General features: G+C 39.5%; 1 protein-coding gene across 7 annotated transcripts in view; it reads left to right on the top strand.

Annotated features, from left to right (window-relative positions):
* Positions 1-20,226, top strand: part of tead1b (TEA domain family member 1b) — a 48,303-nt gene that overhangs the window by 11,279 nt on the left and 16,798 nt on the right. For all 7 annotated transcript variants that reach the window (XM_056371353.1, XM_056371363.1, XM_056371373.1 and 4 more), the window contains exons 3-4: positions 3,170-3,422; positions 19,581-19,645. In XM_056371353.1, the coding sequence (XP_056227328.1) occupies positions 3,275-3,422; positions 19,581-19,645 (213 nt within the window). In that variant the 5' untranslated portion in view covers positions 3,170-3,274. The remainder of the gene's footprint in view (positions 1-3,169; positions 3,423-19,580; positions 19,646-20,226) is intronic.

Below are 20,226 nucleotides of genomic sequence, written 5' to 3' on the forward strand. Positions count from 1 at the left end.
AACATCTGTATTGACGTACATGTGTTGCAGAGTGATTGTAGACATACTCAGTGATCTAGCTACTTCAACAGTTTTGACTTTTACAGCTTTACATTGAATAGGCATTGTATTGGTCTTTTATAGTTTTGTAAGCAACACTTTTCAGCAGCAGTAGTTATTTAATATTGATGTAGTTCTTGATATGTTTGACTTATGGTCAGATAAGATAGTGAGTGGATTTATACTGTAATTCATTGAATGCTACTGTAATAGTAATAATTTCCTGTTGAGGTGTTGTAATAAAGCACTGGCAAAGGTGGGAAACATTGGTGTGCAAGAATCAATCTGCTTTGATGAGGAGATCCACAAAGTCACCAAGGACTACTTAAAGTATCACTTTATCAACTTTAATGTACCATAGCAAGAAAAAATAACCAGTGCTCATAAAAATGAAAATTGTTGGAAATTTGTAGAAAATTGATATTTTTCATAAGAGGATTAGAGGGATTTACAAAATATGTTTGTTAGAAAATTCATAAAAAAGCACTAGACTTATTAGACTAGATTAGGCATTATAGATACTTATTAAAACATACTTAAAGCAACTTTTGAGAAAAATATCAATGCAACCTAATTGCATTTTTTACTTAAGCTTTTACAAACACTGTAATTCTGTGTTTGGACCTCATGAGGGTAGAAACAAATATTTTCTTCAGAAGCTCATCTTGCTGCGAAAATGTAAGGTGGAAGTGATTACCAGCGCAGTTCATCATTTGGTTGGGATGAGAGGAGCACATCTAGAAAGAGTCCCAGCCTTTTAGTGGTTGAAATGGGAATTTTTTCCCCTCCCTCATCAGTTTGTGAGTTAGTTCTGCAGTGTCAGCAGTCAGCACACAAAAACGGAATTCAGTAAAAGCTCTCTCTGCTCTCTGGGAGTGTTTTTTTCCCCCAACAGCTTGCTCCCATCCCCCCTTTCCCCCTCATGAACTGACATGCTGGAAGAAACATATGCTACTATTCCCACTTCCTGACAGCTTGTGCTGCTTGAATAGGATCTTGCTCAGGGAGGAAGCAGTTGTCTGGAAAGAGTGGAGAGATTAAGAAAGGAGAAAAAACATAGTGATTTTTCTGTAAAGGAAATAAAACAGTATTTTAAAATTGAGTTAAGGGTAAAGACAGTAGCTGCTTGGCAGTTGGCAGAAATTCTGAGATTGTTTTATGTTGAAAGTTAAGTAGTTTCATTCTGAGCTGATAGATAAAAAGTCATACACAGTAGCTACATTACTCAGTGTTAGAGTGACTTTGATTGCATGGAAGTAAAACTCAGTGGCAGGGCAGCGTCACATAATTTCACACCAGAAGAGTGCTAGGGTCACCTTACATTTTGTGTAGTATAAATTGCCTTTGCAGTGACAGCAGCATATCAGCAGAACAGCAACAGCTGGAGTCCTCCATCAATGTGTACACTAGATTTGTTCGGCCACAGAATTGTTGTGCTCACAGAAACATTTGACAGGGCTCACAGCCCAATATACACTCATGTTCTTACTATGTTTATGGGAAATATACATAAAGCCTAACATAACACTTCAGGTCTCCCAGCGTGAGTGAAGCGGGAGCAGTTAACAGTTGCACTGAACACCTAAAAAATGCAGCTATGAACTAATACAAGTCGTGTTTACACAACCCAGTATTTCCTCTTCACTTGTTGGTCAAATGAGAGCTACATGGACACCTACATTGGATCCCTTACCAACTTGTTACCTTGTGTTTCATGTTGGTAATTTCCATGCTGCCAACTCTACCTTGGAAATCGTACCAGTATAAACTCAACCTCTACATGATAATGACAATAATGGAAATGATCAACACAGAACCTATTCTGATGTCTCCTTCTTATGTAATTTAACCACTTTAATAAAGTCTCTTGAAGTCCTGGGTTGGGTTCTGTGGCTGCTAACACCACTATATTCAGAATGCTTTCCATTCATGAAGGCCACACAGTGTATATTAACTGTAATATTGCTTAAACTCATTTTACCACACACATGCTTCACTGGTACCCAATAAAATGCCATGATTAGTCACGTGTACATTCATGAAGTTGTATTGTGTAAGAATCATTGCCCATAATATGCATGATAGTCTGCTGGTTTATGTTACTGGACATGTTACGCATTTCTGCTTTTGATTTAGTCACCGCATAATGATACAGCCCTCAGTTTATTAGCTGCAGATTCATCTAGCTTGTTGGTCTTGTCAAAAGCTGCTGGTGAGATGAGACTTTCTCCAGTTGTGTGAGCAGCTTGGTAAGACGAACAAAGGGGACTGGCTCTTGAATTGTGCTGTAGTCTGTTAATGGCAGTTTTCTTGTAATGCCTGCAGGTCTCCAGTCTACTTAGGAAAAAACTCCTCTGGCTTCTCTGTGTTGCTTGAGTGTCTGATGTCTGTACGCTATCATAATGTGATGGCTGTGGCTGACTGGTGATGTGAGCTCTACAGATTAGTAGCCACAATACTTTTTTTCCACTTTCATTTTTACAGCATAGTGTTGCTGAACTTGAATGTTTTTTGATGTAATGCCTTGCTTCGCAATCACAGAGTTACACACATTTACACTGGAGATCAAGTGCCTTTGCTCAAGGGCACCTCGGCAGTGGTGGTAATGAGGGAGTGTCAAATGCTGCCCTCTCATTTCCTGACCCAGATTTATCGCTCCAGATTAAAGAGGCAACTTTAGGGTGGCTATGGCGTGATAAAGCTTGTAAAATGTTAAATGAGGGTAGAAAACTTAATTTCAAAAACAAATTGCAAGCTACTGGTATGTACAAATTTGTGGACTCACCTCATCTATCAGGCATGGAATGCATTTCCCATCATAGTCTGAAGCATTTATCTGATCTCTAAACAAGTCTGAATGATTTTTTAACCTTTATGTTCTGTCACTTAATAAGAAGGAAGTGCCACAAGTTCATGAGAGAAAATGTTTAAATTGTTTAAACCCATAACATCCATTGTAAATCAAGTCAACAGCATTCTTGGTGATGTTCAAGTTTGTTTGGCTGCTTTTGCTCCATATTGTGCTCTCAACTAACAGTGTGCACTCTGTGTTTTTTTTTAGAAGCAGATGTTTGCTGTTCTGTTTTGGAGAATGACATCTTGGTTGTGTTTGTTTCTTTGGGAATTCCAGGTCTCTCCCTAGTCTGCTCCAGGCTTAAGCTTGGAGAGCCCAACCGCCACGATTGATCCCAGCAGCTGGAGCGGCAGTGAGAGCCCTGCCGAGGATCTGGAGAGGATGAGCGACTCGGCAGACAAGCCCGTAGACAATGATGCCGAGGGGGTGTGGAGCCCTGACATTGAACAGAGCTTCCAGGAGGCCCTGGCTATCTATCCTCCTTGTGGACGCAGGAAGATCATCCTTTCTGATGAGGGAAAGATGTACGGTAAGTTCACATGTTTGTATGTGTGAGTTTTAACCCTAGCGTTATTTGTCTTGAATAATATTGTAATAGGTGAGAACGGAAAGAGCTCAGAAATATCAATGTCACTCTTATGTCTGTCCTTAAATATGAAGCTAGTGCGTGCAGCTATTTAGCTTAGCTTAGCATAAAGACTGGAAACATTTCTTGGCCTCCAGGAAGTAACTGTGCCTGGCCAAAAAATATACTGGTACACAACCTCCCCCATGAAGACCACAGCCTGTCATTTTCACTTAGGTGTTTGTATGGATCCACTGCTGGCTGAAGTTTCATGTTTAACAGACAGACATGACAGTGGTATTAATCTCCTCATTTAAAATGAGGCAAAAAAGTGAAAAAGCATATTTTCCAAAACGAAAAAAATAAATCAATACATGGTCCTGAGTAATGTAACATTATACGACTGTCAGTCTCAAATTTATCTGTGATGTGTTCTGTGATGGTGGCTATACAGCCACCACTCTGGTTCATAGAAGTGCAAGTTTATAAGTAAAGCAGCATGAACTATTAGTCAGTAGCAGATGGTACTGCGGCTGCCACCAGCTGTGCCCTCTCTCCTCCCTCCACTTCCCCCCATTCCTGGCTGGGTGATGTCATGGAAAGAGGGAATATTTTCTCTCTGTGGTGTTGGACCGTCTCACAGCCTGTCAGTGTCAAGTGAAAGCAGAAAGCCCCTCAGAGCATTCGCTTGCAGCTGTCATGTGACCCCTCCGGCCAAACAAAATGTAAATTCTAGGAGTTTCAGTGAAACCCCTCAGCTGCCACTACAAAGATGTGGGCTCAGACAACAGGACCCTCCCCATTGTCTTTTCCTCCAATTCCCCTGTCCCCATACAGAGTGAAGCTGGCAGAGAAGCTGTCCCTCTGCCGTGGATTAAAGCATGACAATTCAGTTTTTCTAGTGTTACAAATGAGCAGTGCTAAGTGCAGTCCTTTCTGTTAGTCAGTAGACATTCTCAATATGATGAAAATGTTCAGCTTTCTGGCTGTGGCATTAAAAAGGTCAAATATTCTTTTTAATGTATTCTTTTTGAGAAGTTACGGAGCAAGTAGATATTCAGCATTACTCATACTTTTTGATTTACATATACTGCAAATACCAAAAGACCTTGAATGTAGGTTATAGGTGCTTCTCTTTAAAACAATAAAATTAGATATACATAAGAATTATTGTAAACTGAGGCAAAAGACAAACCACTGAAATCTACCTAATGAAAAAGACAAAAGATGGTTACTTGAGAGATTCAGAACCCCAATAACAAACCCAAAGAAAGGTTTTGTTTTTGTGGTATTGAATCCACTTTAAAATCTGCTGAGTAGACAACTTTAGGGTTGAATAGACATTCGTCCTGCCAGATGTGCTCTGTATCTGGTTACACGTTGTCTCACCAGTAGCAGAATCCTTTGTCTGTCTGTCTCGTCTTACTGAACCAGAACTATAAGATACTAGACAAAAAGTAAAAGTGTAGAAACTGAAAATATACAGCAAAGAAAGCTAATGCATAGTTAAATATTGTAAAATTGTGGAAGAAAATTGAGGTAAATGCCTGTGTTCAGTTTTTGGAAAGCTGTGGACTTTTTTTTTTTTAGAAGGCAGAACTTGGGAATACAGTCCTCTTGCTTAAGGTATGGGCTTTTAATGGGACAATGTAATGGATTGCTAACAGTCTCATATATTTTCTGGGGACACTGCTTGTTGTTCAGACCTCCAACTGTTGCTGCAACCTAGTGCCAATTCCATCATGCCATGACCTGTGACAACCCCCCAAAGCCAGGAAGGTGCCATGGGTTTCTTAGAGAAAAAAAGCAGCCATGTTTTATTTTGAATAGTGATAATTGAGCTGTTCATTATTGGAATCCAGAGTTAACCAAATATAAAACTAGACCAGGAACAATACAGTGGATTTTGGATGGTGTTTTGCCTGCGTAGTTACACAGTATGTACAGTATGGACACACTCACTCGATGTAAATAGTAGGGCACATGGTCAAATTTGACACTAGGAATGCAGCCATTTAGAAGCAACAGGACAGTCTAGCAGGAGAGTGTTGATGCCTACATTGATGCTGAAGTTGGAAATGTTTTGTAGCCATGAAACCCATGAATGATATACAGTAAGGCCAAAGCATGTAGGGAGCGGCCAGTTTGATTACCTCAGTGTTGAAAATTACAATGAGCGCAGTGTTGTGAATCTTTTGAGGAATGCTTGGAATGTGACTCCGGTCATTATTTTCTCTTATTACTCTGACATACAGTATTTACAGTTTTTGTGGGCAAATCTTACAAAATGCTTACCATTATTACTTTTGACTCTGCCTTCCACTCCCTTATTCCTCTTTATGTGATATGTGAATGTGGGAAATATTGTAACAATCATTATTCAGTGTTTAGTTGCAAAATAAATGATGTTCTATAAGGGATTTATAATGTAGGAAAAAAATCTTTGCCTTTTAGCTTGCGGTTTTGATGTCAGTGAGGTGAACCGACACAAACCTAAAACCTAGCCTGGTCACTTATCCTGCTAAAGTATAAGATGCATTGGTGTAAAGAACAAAAAATGTATATAGACAGTTTTACTATTTATTTTACTATTTAGAGAAGTAAAATATTCAGAAATATTAGAAATGTAAGCCCTGATCCCTATAAAAACAAAGATGCTCTCTTGTGAACACTGTATATTCTTTGAATGACACCTCAGATTTTCATTGATGTTAACTGTGCACGTATTTGGAATGCCAAAGACAAGTAACCAATGAAGTGGTCCTCCATGCTGCTACAAGGGATTGATTTGTCCAAAACATCCAGTGATTTGTCTTTCAAGAGGGGAAGGGTTCAGCTAATCATGGTGAGGCTGATATGGCACTGTGATCCAGGTCCATAGGGTTTATAACAGACACAGACAGACACCACACAAAACCTCTTATGGCATCTGAGATGAAAGTTGGCTACAAGGAGACAGGTATTTTGTAGTTGAGAGACCCTGGGGATGGCATAGTGTTCCATACACAGAGCTCATCACAAGAGGAGCCGCCCTGAGTGCCCTTAAGCCCTTTGTTATCCTGGGGTAGAGTGCAGTTAATTAGCAACAGTCTCTATAGCAACTGTGTTGCGGTTCAAAACAATTTCTAATTTCTGCTTCTTAGCTTATTGTGGTGTTTACCTGAAGTGTTTCGGATGTGCTGAGACCAGTGTTGGCTGGCACTGTGCCCATTCTCTGAGGCTAATTGTGGCTGCAATGGAAGACACTACATCTGCATAGACTGTATCGCCCAGCATTTGCCTTGGCCCCAGAGTTTACTTAGGAGAACATTTTAAAAAGTAAAGGGAAATGGAGGGCACTGGCCCCTAGCCAAAGGCCTAAGATTCTGCACTTGCATAATTCACCTGCTGTGCTGGGCTGCATTCATTTACCCCAGAAATAGAGTTGATAAATGAAACAACACGCTTCACTCAAATTGTATGTTTATTCATTGAGTTATGTATTTGCACTTGCCCCGCAAGCTAAATGACATTGGTGAATTTTTCTCAGTCACTGTTTAAAAAAAAAAAAAAGAACTGGTTCTTATACCATCTATGGCCAAAAAAACATGCAAATACCTACTCTACCTGTAGGCTATACCACACCCATACGGTGTTTTTCTTGTTTTTGCAGAGGCCACTTGTTGTATTTAATGCCTGAGTTTTTAAGTCTATTGAAATGTTAAAGGCTAAGTCATATTCATCTTTCCTGACATTTTTTTAGGTGCTCTTTACGCCAGTGTCATTTAATCTATCAGTGTGGTTCTGATAAGCAGGAGCAGTCATCATACCATTCATTTTACATATTTAAAATGATAAATACAGTCAAATGATTGAAAGCCATATATGTTTTAATATTCCTGTTGCAGGCACACTGCTGGACATTATGCCTCTGTCTGCACGTGACTTTTGATGTAAAGCTTTTCCTGTTACCATTCTGCTGTTTGCTCTGCCATCTCGTCAGTGATCCAGCCCAGACCCCTCCTGTGGGAACTAAGTGGCACTTGGTTTGCAGAGATGCCAAGGATGAGTTAGATATAATGAGCAGACCTGGCTTGCCCCCGATGGCCCAGCACTGTGCTCCTCTGGGTCTCGTCTCACCGGGCCGAGCATGCTCTGAGACAGAGCGAGCGGATCTGATCCTCCCTGCTGGGCGGATAATGAGGAATTCTGGGATCAGCTCAGGCTCCCCGAGTCACCTGCATTCACTCAGAATGGAGTGTGAGGAACTTCATTGCCGGAGAGGCATCACACACCTCCAGAATAATCCCTCATTTGTTCCCTTGTCATTGTCAGTGTAAGGCTACCGTGTTTTCACACACATGGTAGTGAAAAAAGTCCAATTATTTTATGTCTTTCTCAAAAGGCGTAACTGTTGAAAGTGTAAATAGTATTGATGCAGGTATGATGAGGGAAGGAAGAAGCCATTTTGAGTTAAGATTCAAGATTTTGAGGTTGGATTGTGACAAACTGGTTATTTATTCATCACGGGTCGCCATGGAGATGCCTTATACTCATTTCAGCTTGATACAGTGACAGAGATCAAACACGTGCCTACGGTTGATGTGAATGGGTCAACAAGCGCGAATTGACCTGGTTTTGTTACTCTTCTCACGAACATGGTGGACCAGACACCGCTCTACTCAACAGGGGTTTTTATTACGGGTAGGAAGTTTGGCTAATGTTGTTGATGTGAATACAGTATTGATATAACCGATTACCTGGCTAATTTAAAAATGGGAAAAGAGAGAACAAAAGTGTATGAGTGAGAGCATGTGAGAAATGGAGACTAAACAGTGACTGTAACTCAACTTTGTGTTGTACTGATTTTATAAAGTAATGTGCATGACAACTAGAGTCACAGACCTCCAAAAATGAACCTGACAGCAGCCTCACATGATGCGTCCAGTAGAGAGCGTGACATACAGCATGTATATTAAGTATGAAAAATATACCACTTTGTCTACCTGTCTCTCCAGCATTTTGAAACACATGTACATGTTTAATTCAAATAGTATTTAAATATTATCATATAAATACTATTAAATAGTACATGTATATGTTTTGATGTGATCCTTTCATGTCTGTCTGATGTTCCTCATGGTCCTTCTGCACCTGTTGTTTTGCACTGCAATGAGATGCACTCATGGGTCTAATATGCCCAGTAGACACTAGTCAGAGCAAATGGAGCCAACAAAAAACATATAGATAATAATAAATGGGTTGAGATCAAGTTGATTTCACCGCACTTGTTTTGTATCATTCAGTTACTACATATCTTTAGCTTATCGTCCATGTGTGGTTTTGTGTCTCTGAGAACGAGCAATTAATGAGGCTCAGCCCCAAAATGGGTCTACATTTAGAGCTCCCCTGTTGCTGAGCAGCAGAATTGATTTTGAAGTGCATATTATTTCATGGCAGTCTGTTCAGGGGGCAGGTTTCAGCTCTAACTCATGTCCATGTTGTGGTGACCAAGCATGACATGTTGTGGCTCGTGTGAGAATCCAGTCTCCTGCCCATGGCCTCATGTTGTTGAGGGTTCATGCCTCACAGGGCTGCTTACCATGAACTGTGGTGATAGACAGGCTCAAAGTGTAAGCAGTACTGATGCTGACCAGACTGTGAAGAGATGTTACTGGGAGAGGATTTGTTAGTGCAAGAGTAGACTTTCTGTAGCAGAGATTCAGCATTTTGCTTTGCACATGGCATGTGCTATATTAAATGATCAAAATTTTCCCTGGAACGAGCTTCAAGTGGCAAGTTTATAGTCACTACATTACATCACAACAGTGGGTAATGTTTTCACAATCAAATAGTGTACTGTGTCACCCTAAAATGTTGCTGACCATTGTTTATGTTTCAATTTTAGAAATTAAGTTCCAATAGATTTGATATTTTTACTGTATTGTATTTCCAGAGGCTAGACAAACTGCTCTGTGAGTCTCTGTTTGTGATTTTCAGACTGTGTGGAAGTGTTTGCACTGAATGGTTGGATAACAGGCCGTGGTTCTCTGCCTGCCTGAATCAGGAGCACACGGGGTGTGTCCATGCTCTGAGGACTGTGTGAGGCCCTCTGAGCCAGGCTTCTGGTTTCAGGTTGCATGTTCTCAATTGGTTGCTTTTGTTTGACTAAAACACAGTGAGACGCTGGGCTTCTTAAAGATGCAGTGTCACTTTTCATGCTCTCTTCAAGAAAAGTCATCAGTTTCATGCTGATTACATCATACCCCATTGATGAAACACTTTTATTCTGACATGATCATCTCATACTGATGGGACCATTTTGTGTAATCAACATATGAATGGAATCTGAATGCCAGTGTTATTCTCTCACCCAGAGCACACGGACTACACTCCAGTGCTAACACAGACCGTCATGTCTCTTTCTGTGTTTTCTGTTTGTGGAACAGAGAAAGGTCTCTCAACACTGAACAGCATCCCTGGAAACAAAGGCTGTACTCATAGCCATTAAATGATCATACTCAGAGCTGTATTATGGTCTGACCTTAATAATCTATGTATATGAACATTTATTATCCTTGTAATCTAATAGTAAGTGCATGTCTATTATGTCCTGACTATCTGGGGTAATTCTGTCAACTATTTAGGACCTTGTGTCTCTCCAAAAACTTGGATTCAATTACAAGTTTCAGTAAAGATTCCCTCAGCTTGTGCTCATGATTACAAAAGAACGTGAGACAGAAGAACCCATCATGACCACAAAGTTTGACTTTTCATTTATACACATTGGTCACAGCCAACATGTCTTCCTTTGTGCTCAGATGCTGAATTGATCCTGAGAGATTGAAAATATTGATTTGACTCAGTGTCTTACTTTGTTGTGGAGAAGGGGGGTAGTGCACCTTCCTGACTGTTAGCGCCATGTTCACACATTGGACTTGCCACACAGCCAGTTCCTCGGGAGACTCATAATTACAGCCGTCCTTTCAGATTAGTCGAGCAGTCTGTCCAACTGTGGCTTCACTCCCTGGTCATTTATTTCATCTGTTTCTCTCTCCTGAGAGGCACACCTCAACACAATGACCAGGCCAGCCTCTACAATAATGTATGTGATGATAAACACAGTGGCTCCTAATTGATAGAGTGATTCAGACAAGGGCTGGCTGTGCAAATTGGTCCCCTGTGAGTATATTGCACAGAGTTGGGACTAACAGGTTTCAGCTCTGGCCTTGTTTGAGAGAGGTAGTGTGGAGAGAGAGGAAATAGAATGGGCTGGACCTGCTGAGTGATAAAGAGGCTGTCTTTGCCTCCTCAGCCCCGTCTGAATACAGGCACAGTTCAGCAGAGGTTGGCTGCTGTAATCCTCTCAGTGTCTCCAGGAAGGCTCAGGTTAGTGACCTGCTGCTTTGTGATGTCTTGTAAGATTTTGAGAGAACACCTCACCTTTAATCCCCCACTGTTCAACTAACACATTAGCTCAACCACTCCTGACCCAGCCCCTGCGATAAAGCCTTTTATCCAGCTCAATAAGGTCATTTGAAGTTAAGTATTGATTTCTTTTGGTGTCCAGAGAAAAAATGGATTTTTAAGGAGCTGTTAATTACAGTTGTACACTACATTATATAGAGAACTTAATTTTGCCAGGGCTGGATTTTTAAACCCTGAGTGATACTTAAAATCATCAGTTAAAGTCTCAGAACCTGTAATGTCTCTTAGCAGAGCTTCGTTCAGTTGACTTCACTATATATTTTATATCAATATATATATTGGATATCTATTTGCAAAAGTGTACATTTGATTTGATATTTGAATGGCTATACTTATGTAATTCAAAATTGCATTAGGAGTAGAAATTCTGGAAATGCAAAAAAGAAAAAAAAACAAAGTTGCAATATTTTGCGAAAAAGTTTTTACGCCTGGCTTAGATGGAAAAGTTTTGTTTGGGTAAATGCAAAGTGCAATGGAAACAGACTTGGTGAATTCATCATGACGTACATGAATAGTGTGTTGAAACAGTGCAACAGATGAAAACATCAGATTGTGGAACAATGAGGAGACTGTAACCTTCCTCAAATTAATACATGGAATATTGCTCATGAATTAATTATTATTGTTTGTTTGAGGTTTTACTGGTGCTCTTAACTATATCACTTTTTTGCCAATTTTGCTAAATTTGGAAGGAAACTTTATCAGTGAAACAGAACGACTTGGTGAATGAATTTGCAGATATTAAAGTTGATCATGTTTGTGTTTTGCCAAACTGTTTTGGATTTGGATTGTTGCAATTAAAAAACGCTTTCTATTCACCAAAAATATGTACTTCTGCTTTTTCAACCAGTTCAGTACTATTAGACCCAAAAACATTGGCCTTCGCACACATGACAAAGAATAAAAGCAGTGCTGTCATCACGAAACAGACAGGTTTTAAAATCACGTGTGATCAAAGTTACAAAATAAATTCCCACAAAACAGAAAACCCACTCAGTGTCTTTATCTGTTTCCATTTCAGGCTTTTAAATAAATGAACTGCTCTTAATTGTAGGCTCTTATTTTCATGTCCCTCCTTTTCTTGTCTAAATGAGGACTGAATAGAGCTGCTTCCTGTGGATGTGGGAGGAACACCCATATTCACGTGAGGCCAGAACTGAAAGAGCCTGTGAGAATTTTATGCTACATTTAAAAGACTGCTGTATGTAAATAAAAGAATGTTCCACGGAATCAAAAAAGTATCTAAGAGTATGAAAGTTAAAAGCTCAAATACGTACAATATACTTGCTGGTTATTATATTTACATAATTAAGGACTCAACCAAGTACATGATGCATAAATGCAGAGCTAGTTTAATAAGAGGATATATGGGCTTGAACTTTTCTGATTTAGCCTGCAGGCATTGGGATGGTGTGTGTGTGAGTGTGAGTGTGTAGGAGGAGGAGGAGGGATTTCTATTGTGTCTCACAGAATAGCTTTAGTGTTTGTGATCATTGTGGCGTCACGCATACAACGTCTGGCCTTGAAGTCTTTCTTAGGGACCCACGCTTCCAGTGTGAGTGCCCAACAATACAGGAAGTTAAGGCACTTGTAATAATCAGCTGGTGGACTTAAGTCAGATGTTATGATCATCAGATATCGTGTTCTGACTTTCACAAGAGATTTCTCTGCTAAAGGCGCTTGAGTGATCAGCGGCTCTGATAGAGAGAAAAGACTTGGTAAATGTTGGCGCTGCACCTTCCTCGGGAAACACCTGCAGGATCTGGCCAGCTGCAGGCAGTTTTTATTTAGTTGTAATTGTTTAAGCTTACATAACTGACATGTTGTGTTCCCACTGCAGCAGCTGTGCGTTATTTAGTCTCATGAAATTATTCATCACACAGGAACCTAGTCGTCAGCATAGTCTTTGGCCTGTCAGCCAGAGCTAATGTAACGCTAAACTGATAGCATGGGGTTTTCCTTCCAAAAAGGGCACTGTCAATTTTCTTTTAAGTCGCAAGTCACAGCTTCTCCTCCACTTGGCAAGTGGTGGTTTCCCATTGATGTTGTAAGTAAAAGGCTTCCTGCCCCTGCCTGCTATTCCCAAAACCTGGGACGAATGCCTTCATATTGTTGGTTTAGTCTATTGTGATGCTAATGTCTGCCTGAGACCCCTGAGTCATCTATCATGGATGACAGGAAAGCTGGGGCCATTGTGTTGGTCTGCTACATGCGCGCGCACGCGCGCGCATGCGCACGCACACACACACACACACACACACACACACACACACACACAGTGGGCTGTGGTCTGCATAACTTTAAAGTTGAAGAAGCCAAATATACCAACAAACAGAAATTATCTTTCCGAAATATTCCTATGGTTATTATGTGCATTTGGAAGTCATTTGATTTCAGCTGCAACTAACAATTATTTTCATTAATTTGTTGATTAAGTAGTTTATAAATAAAAGTGACAAACACCTATCTGAAGTTTCAAGAGCTCAAGGTAACATTTTCAAACTGCGTCTTTTGTCTGACCAACAGTCTAAAACTAGAAAATATTCAGTTTACATAAAGTCACATTTTGAGAGGCTTGAACCAGCAAATGTGGTATGTTTTCTTGTAGAAATTGTTGAAACTTAATTTAATGTCAGTTGACTGAATGATTAGTTGATTGTTTCAGTAGCAGTATATTAGATATTAGTTTCTTACTCTTGAAATGAGTATTGTTCAAGAATGTGATGTATGAGTCGGAACCAATGGCTTTTATCATAATCAATTCATCTGCCATTCATTTTCTCACGCTTGGTCTAAACAATGTCAGGAAACAATGAAATGTACCCGACACAGTTTTTCAAGAGCTCAAGGTGACTTCATCATGTCTTGTTTTGTGCCATCAATCGTGTAAAACTCAATGATATTCAGCTTCAGTAATGCAACCAAGGAAAAGCAACCAGAACCACTCAAAGTTTTTTGTTTTATATTTCTGCTTGAAAAGGGACTTAAATAATTAATGAATGACAATTTCATGTATGTTGAGCATGTTGTAGTTTAAGTACACTTTAATCATACTGTCCATTAAAAAATAAATAATTGAATGAAGGGTTAATGATAGATCTGTCCTAATGTGTTGGCCGTGCCACATGTGTGCTCTCAGTTCTGTCAGACCCTGCACAGAGAGAACCGAGCGGTAGAAGCCACACACATGCAGGCAATCTGCCGACTGATTCTTGGCCAGGCCCAGCGCTGTCTCATGGCAGAGTGCTGGGCCAGATGTGACTGTGGTTCTGCCTGCGTTAGAAAAAAGTGCTGTTACAGGAAATGGATGCTTTTAAAAAGAGGAAAAGGAAAAAAACCAGACCAGGGCAGTAAAGTATTGTTCTTGCTGCTCAAAGGATGCAACCAAGCCAGTTAAATTGTTTAATATGCCATTACTTAAATTATCCTCTGTTTGTTACACAGGTGCATAAAGGCTTTGGTAGTGAATTGTATTTGCATGCCAGTGGAGATTCAGCACTGCTTTACTCAGTATCACCTCTGTACATTCCTCATGGCAATTTAGGAAGATGGGAAAAACAATGCAAAACATGTAAAATGTATATGCAGTATGGATTTGCCTGGTAATTTTCTTCTATATTATACTACATTGATTTCGGAAAACCTGTTTTAATGACTGCCTATGGACTTAAAAATAAGATTAAAGTTGGAAAATGTTTTTCTTATTCTGTATCAGATAGCTATAAGATGATCTTTATAATCTTTTTTTAAATGTAATTCTTGCACATTTAAAATGAACAACAATAATAAACAACATCAAGCTAACGTAAAAAATTTGAAATTAATTAAATAATGTAACAATTTTTTCCAACTGATGCCTGTTTAAATCTGCCACTTTGAACCAGTGAGAAAAGCTCAGACAAAACACAAACACAGAATTCCCTCATGTGAAATAGTCAAAATTTTTACAACTTTGGCAAAAAAAATCATGTGTTCATGTAGAACCAGATTGCGAATAATAAGAGGATGATATTCAGTGCATGTAAACATCTCCATTGCAGCTACAGTACAGTTTGATAACAGAGCGTTTCTCAGCTATCTCAATCATCAACTATAAAGGTCAGGTTTGGGTGTCAGTCCCTCAGAACTGAAGAACAAAGGCTTCTGTCTACACTCACTATTTACACTGATGTTCAACAATCATACAGGGTGTAATCCATTGTAGGAATGTAGAGATATACCAGTTTCTTCACAGGGAGAAGCTTTAAGAAACCAGAATGCAAAATAAACCTAAAATATGTTATGTTTAGACTGAACGACATGACTTACTTCACTTTTTCTTTATTGGAAAATCTCATTCTCTTGTACATTTATGTTTTACTGTGAGGCTCCTAACATCAACAGTGTGATGGAGGGAATCGCTGTAAAAAAAAAAAAAAAAAAAAAAAAAAATTATGTAGCAAGAAGCCCTGTAGTGGCTCTAATAGCTCTTACACTTGAACTGACTAATGCACTTGTTCCAGAATTTGAGGGCATAAATGTGTTTTACAAGTAACTTCACTGGACATCTGCAGAAAATGATTGCACTCTTTTTTTTTCTCTATCTGGTTTTGTCTCGAGTTCATAGTGAAGCAGAAGTCAAGCAGGAGAACCTCATTTTAGAGTTTTGGGTGGCTATGTTCATTGTGAACCAACTCCATAAATGTCTTAAACATTCACAGGAAATGAGTCGGCAACGATTTTTGACAAATTGATATAAAGTAGAAGTACCAAGCATTTGATGGTTCCATCTTCTCAAATGTGAGAATTTGCAGCTTTTTTCTTGTCTTAGTATTGTGGTAAATATCTTTGGGTTTTAGACTGTTGGGTCATTTGTTTCCTTCCCTAGTTCCATTTTCACAAGTGTGAAGATGTGCTACTATAATTAATTCAGTATCTTTGAGTTTGGAGTGCTGGACGGACAAAACAAGCAATTTCAGGGTTAAATCTTGGGCTTTGAGAAATTGCAGATGACACCACCAAACACAAAACTAAACTCTCCCACATAACTAACCAAGCCAGCAAAATAACTGGTTCATCCCAAACTCCCCTATCTGAACTGTGCACCCAGTCAGTAATCAGGAAAGCCACCCTGATCAAGCAGGACTCCTCTTACCACACCCACCAGTCCTTCCAGTTACTGCCATATATTTACTCTGTATGGCTTTTCCAAGTTGAAAAGGCAGAATTTAAGAAGCACGAGTTGTGAAAAATACATGCAGAAATCCTTGCTATGTCTTATTATGGTTGTTTAGGTCATCAAGTGTTGATTTAGACACTGAAGGTCCCATTGGAGGTTATGGCAACTTATTTTTGGGTGTGGTATCTCAGAGGTTGGTCCACAGCGGAGTATGACAATACACTCCATTGTTATTCACAACAGTGGGAGCCTGTCCCAGGTTCCTTGGAGAAAGGATGCTGAGGGCCAAATTGGATTTCTGACTGAATGAGGAATCAGCTGCTTGGGGACTGTCTAGAGAAAGCTGAGCCACCGTCTCTTTGTGGGTCTGCTGCTGGAGTGCCATTCATATGTCGCAGATCCTCCGGACTCATTGAGATTCAGAGGAGAGTTCACTCTGGCCAGGTGGAGGGCTCCTCCAGCTGCTGAACAGCACAAATCTGCTCAGGGGTCACACTATAAACATTTAATCCTTTCCCTGCTGCTTTGAGTGACAGAAGCACACCATAAAGAGTTAATTTTCTCAGCTGCCTCTTGGCCTTGCTACAACTGCAGACTTTATCCACTATTTCTATGAAGAACTTTTCACATGTGCAAATGGTGCTGTAGAATTAAGGAGGAATCCTTTAATGTCTGGGGATTTGATAGACTGACAAGTGAACAAGCCTTTCTTACATGGTAAATGAAATGAACTTAATAGGCATTGTAAAACAAACAAAACATAAATGCAGAAAAACTGAGACTGAAATGGTTCAAACAGTTTCTTTTCTGAAAACAGTTACAGGTTGATTACTAGTTTTGGGAAGCAGATTTGAATTAAAATCTTATATAAACTGAGGACAAATCAAAGTTAGTATTGTAAATGATGAAATCAGCATGTCCTACTTTTTAATTGCCACAAAGACAAAAATTGTCTGTCGTATATTATTTGTGGAAGATCATTTTCATATTTGTTTGTGGAAAAATTTAGCACCTCGTGAATTTCAGGTGCGAAAAGCAGAGTTTAGAGTCTAAAGCATTTTTGGTCCTGAATGTCTACAGTCACAATTTTTTCAGCAATTGTTTTGCAGTGCAAACACAGGGAAGAAAAAAAGAATGAGGACCAGCCAGGACCCACTGAGCTTTTTTTCAGCCTGGTGAAAAGAATGAATAATTCAACAGTAAGCAAGCTTTCAGCTGGCCATTTGTGTGCTTTGATCTACGAATCAGGAGTTTGCATGAATGCCTGTATTGTCATGTTATGTTTCCACAGTGTGTGAATTATTGAAAATAGTGCAGGCCCCTGCCTCATCTGGTAAAGTTTACACTGCAGGCACACTGGGTAGACTAGTTGGGATTGTAAATCCCCAGATGTTGTTTGTTTGTCCTGTGAGGTCGAATGACTGGGTTCACTCAGTCTGGCCTCGCCTAAATGTTCAGTGTGAAAAGAGCTCCGGGGGCAACCTTCAACAAACTCCAACTTGACGTCAAACCCCACCCCTCCCTTCTCCACTCCGCTCAGTTGAACAACAAAATGTGTAGGCGTGGCACGCAGCCAGGTGCTACAGGTATCAAAGCTCTCATGTTGCTGACAAGTGTATTCACTATATTTTTATTTAAACTCACAGAGCTTTGATAAAAACTGTATTACTCACATTTTGTGTGATTAGACTCAGCACAAACAACAACAAAAAATGCAACAACACTGTTAATCAGTTAATCTTTGGGTTTAGAGGTTTTTTTGTGTTCTGTGATATTAAAGTGAATTTTTGGGATTCAGACTGTTGAGTGGACAAAAAATGACATTTGAAGTCATCATGAACACTGGAATGTTGTCATTGCTTGTCATTGATGACATGTTATGGACCAAACAATTAATTAATCAGTAGATTAATCATTACTTGCTCTACTAGGTGGAAATACTGGGTTTTGAGGATTGCAATTGAAGCTGCTCTACCCAGCACACTTGAGCGGTACATGAGAGCGCTGGTGCCTCAACAGATGAGGCGTCACACTAGCTACTTTGTTTCCATTATACAGACAACAGAATGATAGAAAAGCATCTAGCACTGTTCTCTTGTCTGTGGATGAATCCAAAGTGTCTGCTATGTTCTTCCCTTTTATGCCCCTGAGCTTTACTTTTGTGCTCCATCACATTCTGTGATCCCTGATGTGTGACCATTGACAGAAAATGCCTTTCCTTCTGATTACCTGAGATACAGCTTATTAGCACATGTGCGATACGTTGCGGTCCCATTGTGTCATAATAAAAGTAAGACCTTTAATTGATAATGAATGAATGATGTAGAAAAATATTTCATTATTTTGAGGGTTTGGTGCATTTAATTGAGGAGCAGAGCAGACCCATGGCACTGGTTGGCTACAGCTGGACACATAATTAGAGTGCCTCCTTACCTATAATTTGTGTAATAGTTTTGGTTGGCGGCATGTTATTACCATATGAAAGGGCTAAGCAGGGGTCATGTGCATTGCTACAGCAATAAGGGCAGAGCTGAGGGCAGAAGAATGTTTGGAGCCGTTGTTAATTGGAGATCTCTACAAAGCTATGCTTTAATTATAATTTAGTCAGAGCTGCACTGTTTTAAACCCAATATATTCAGTTGCCATTATTTTCTGTAATAGTATGAACAGCTAGGTCTGTTTCCTTTCAAAGCGTCAGGCTTTGAAGAGAATGAGATTGAATTAGATTAATTTGAAAGGCTGTGCTGCTGCTGCCAGTTTTTTTCATGCTAATGTCACATGGTGTTTTCACAGGGAAATTGGATCTGGTTTGTTTAGGAGATGTACATACCTTCTGTTTTGCAAGGTTGCAGCTTATAGTTTATAGCTTTGGGTATGAATCCATGACTACTTCCTACAAATATTGTGAATAAAGCTACACATTAGCCAGGTAGCTTTAAATTTTTGTTATTCACAATTTGCTTGCTCAGAAGTTCAAACGTATTTATTGACTTGTGGTTTAAAAAAATCATCAAACAATTTCTGACTTAATTATATTCAATTTTATTTGTACAGCGGCAAATAATAATATATATTATTACTTAACTGTAGCACATAATCTTTTTCTGGAGCTTAACAGCAGTAATCTATTACCTACCTACAATTGATCCTCAGTCAATCAAATTTTACATGGTGAAAAATTGATAAGCTATTAAAGATATAAAAATATTCAATCCACCCCACTAGAAAGGAAACTAAAACCAGAAGCAATCACACTACAACACACTTAGACCTTATTAAATGTTCAGACTGAAGTATCATACACACATCATATTTACACACTCAGAAACTGGTGCACACGCACCTGTAGAAATGATCCCATGATGTGGTTTCTCTGTATATTTTCTAAATTTTCTCCCATGGTATTCTGGGTTTATCTTTAAATGTTTTTGTTGGAGATATTTGGTCCTTTTTTGTTATTTTAAAACACATTTCGCTCTGTTTTCTTGTTCACACAGGTCGAAATGAGCTGATAGCTAGATACATCAAGCTTCGGACCGGGAAGACGAGGACTCGTAAGCAGGTAAGACAGAGATGTCTCTGTTGCATGAGTGTCAGAGGGCTGTCAAATCTGAATGTGCGCAGACTGTTGCCTTTGTTTGTGCAGGAGAGAAACAAAGCTCACAGAGAATAACACAATTCTGTTGATGAGACTTCTGAGGCTGACAAGTCCCGTCACTGTTGTGTTGCATGAACAGATGTCCCTGGATTATGACATTTCCAAAATTGTCCATTTAACTCTTACTTGTAAGAACATAAGAACTGTAGCTGTACTAGGTTTGTACAGAAATTGATTCTTCAATCTCCCCTTTAAAAAGCTTTTGTATACAGCATGTCAACCTTTCATTTAAAATGCAGCCTTTCATTTTCTACATACAACAGATCTAAGACCATTGTTGTCATCAAAAAAGTAGAAGAGAAACCACTGTGGCTTAGCAGTGCAAGTATTCCTCCTTATGACTACATCATGGAGGCTTGTGCACTCGGCCGGAGTAGAGGCCTTTATTAATAGGAAGGTCGAAGCCTTAATAGATTGGTACCATCTCTGATCAAAGACTGTTTGCTGTAGTCAGTGTTGGAGAGTGCATCCTGCCTTCTGCAACA

Source organism: Seriola aureovittata, chromosome 1 (genome assembly GCF_021018895.1).
Source record: "Seriola aureovittata isolate HTS-2021-v1 ecotype China chromosome 1, ASM2101889v1, whole genome shotgun sequence".
Taxonomy (NCBI): domain Eukaryota; kingdom Metazoa; phylum Chordata; class Actinopteri; order Carangiformes; family Carangidae; genus Seriola; species Seriola aureovittata.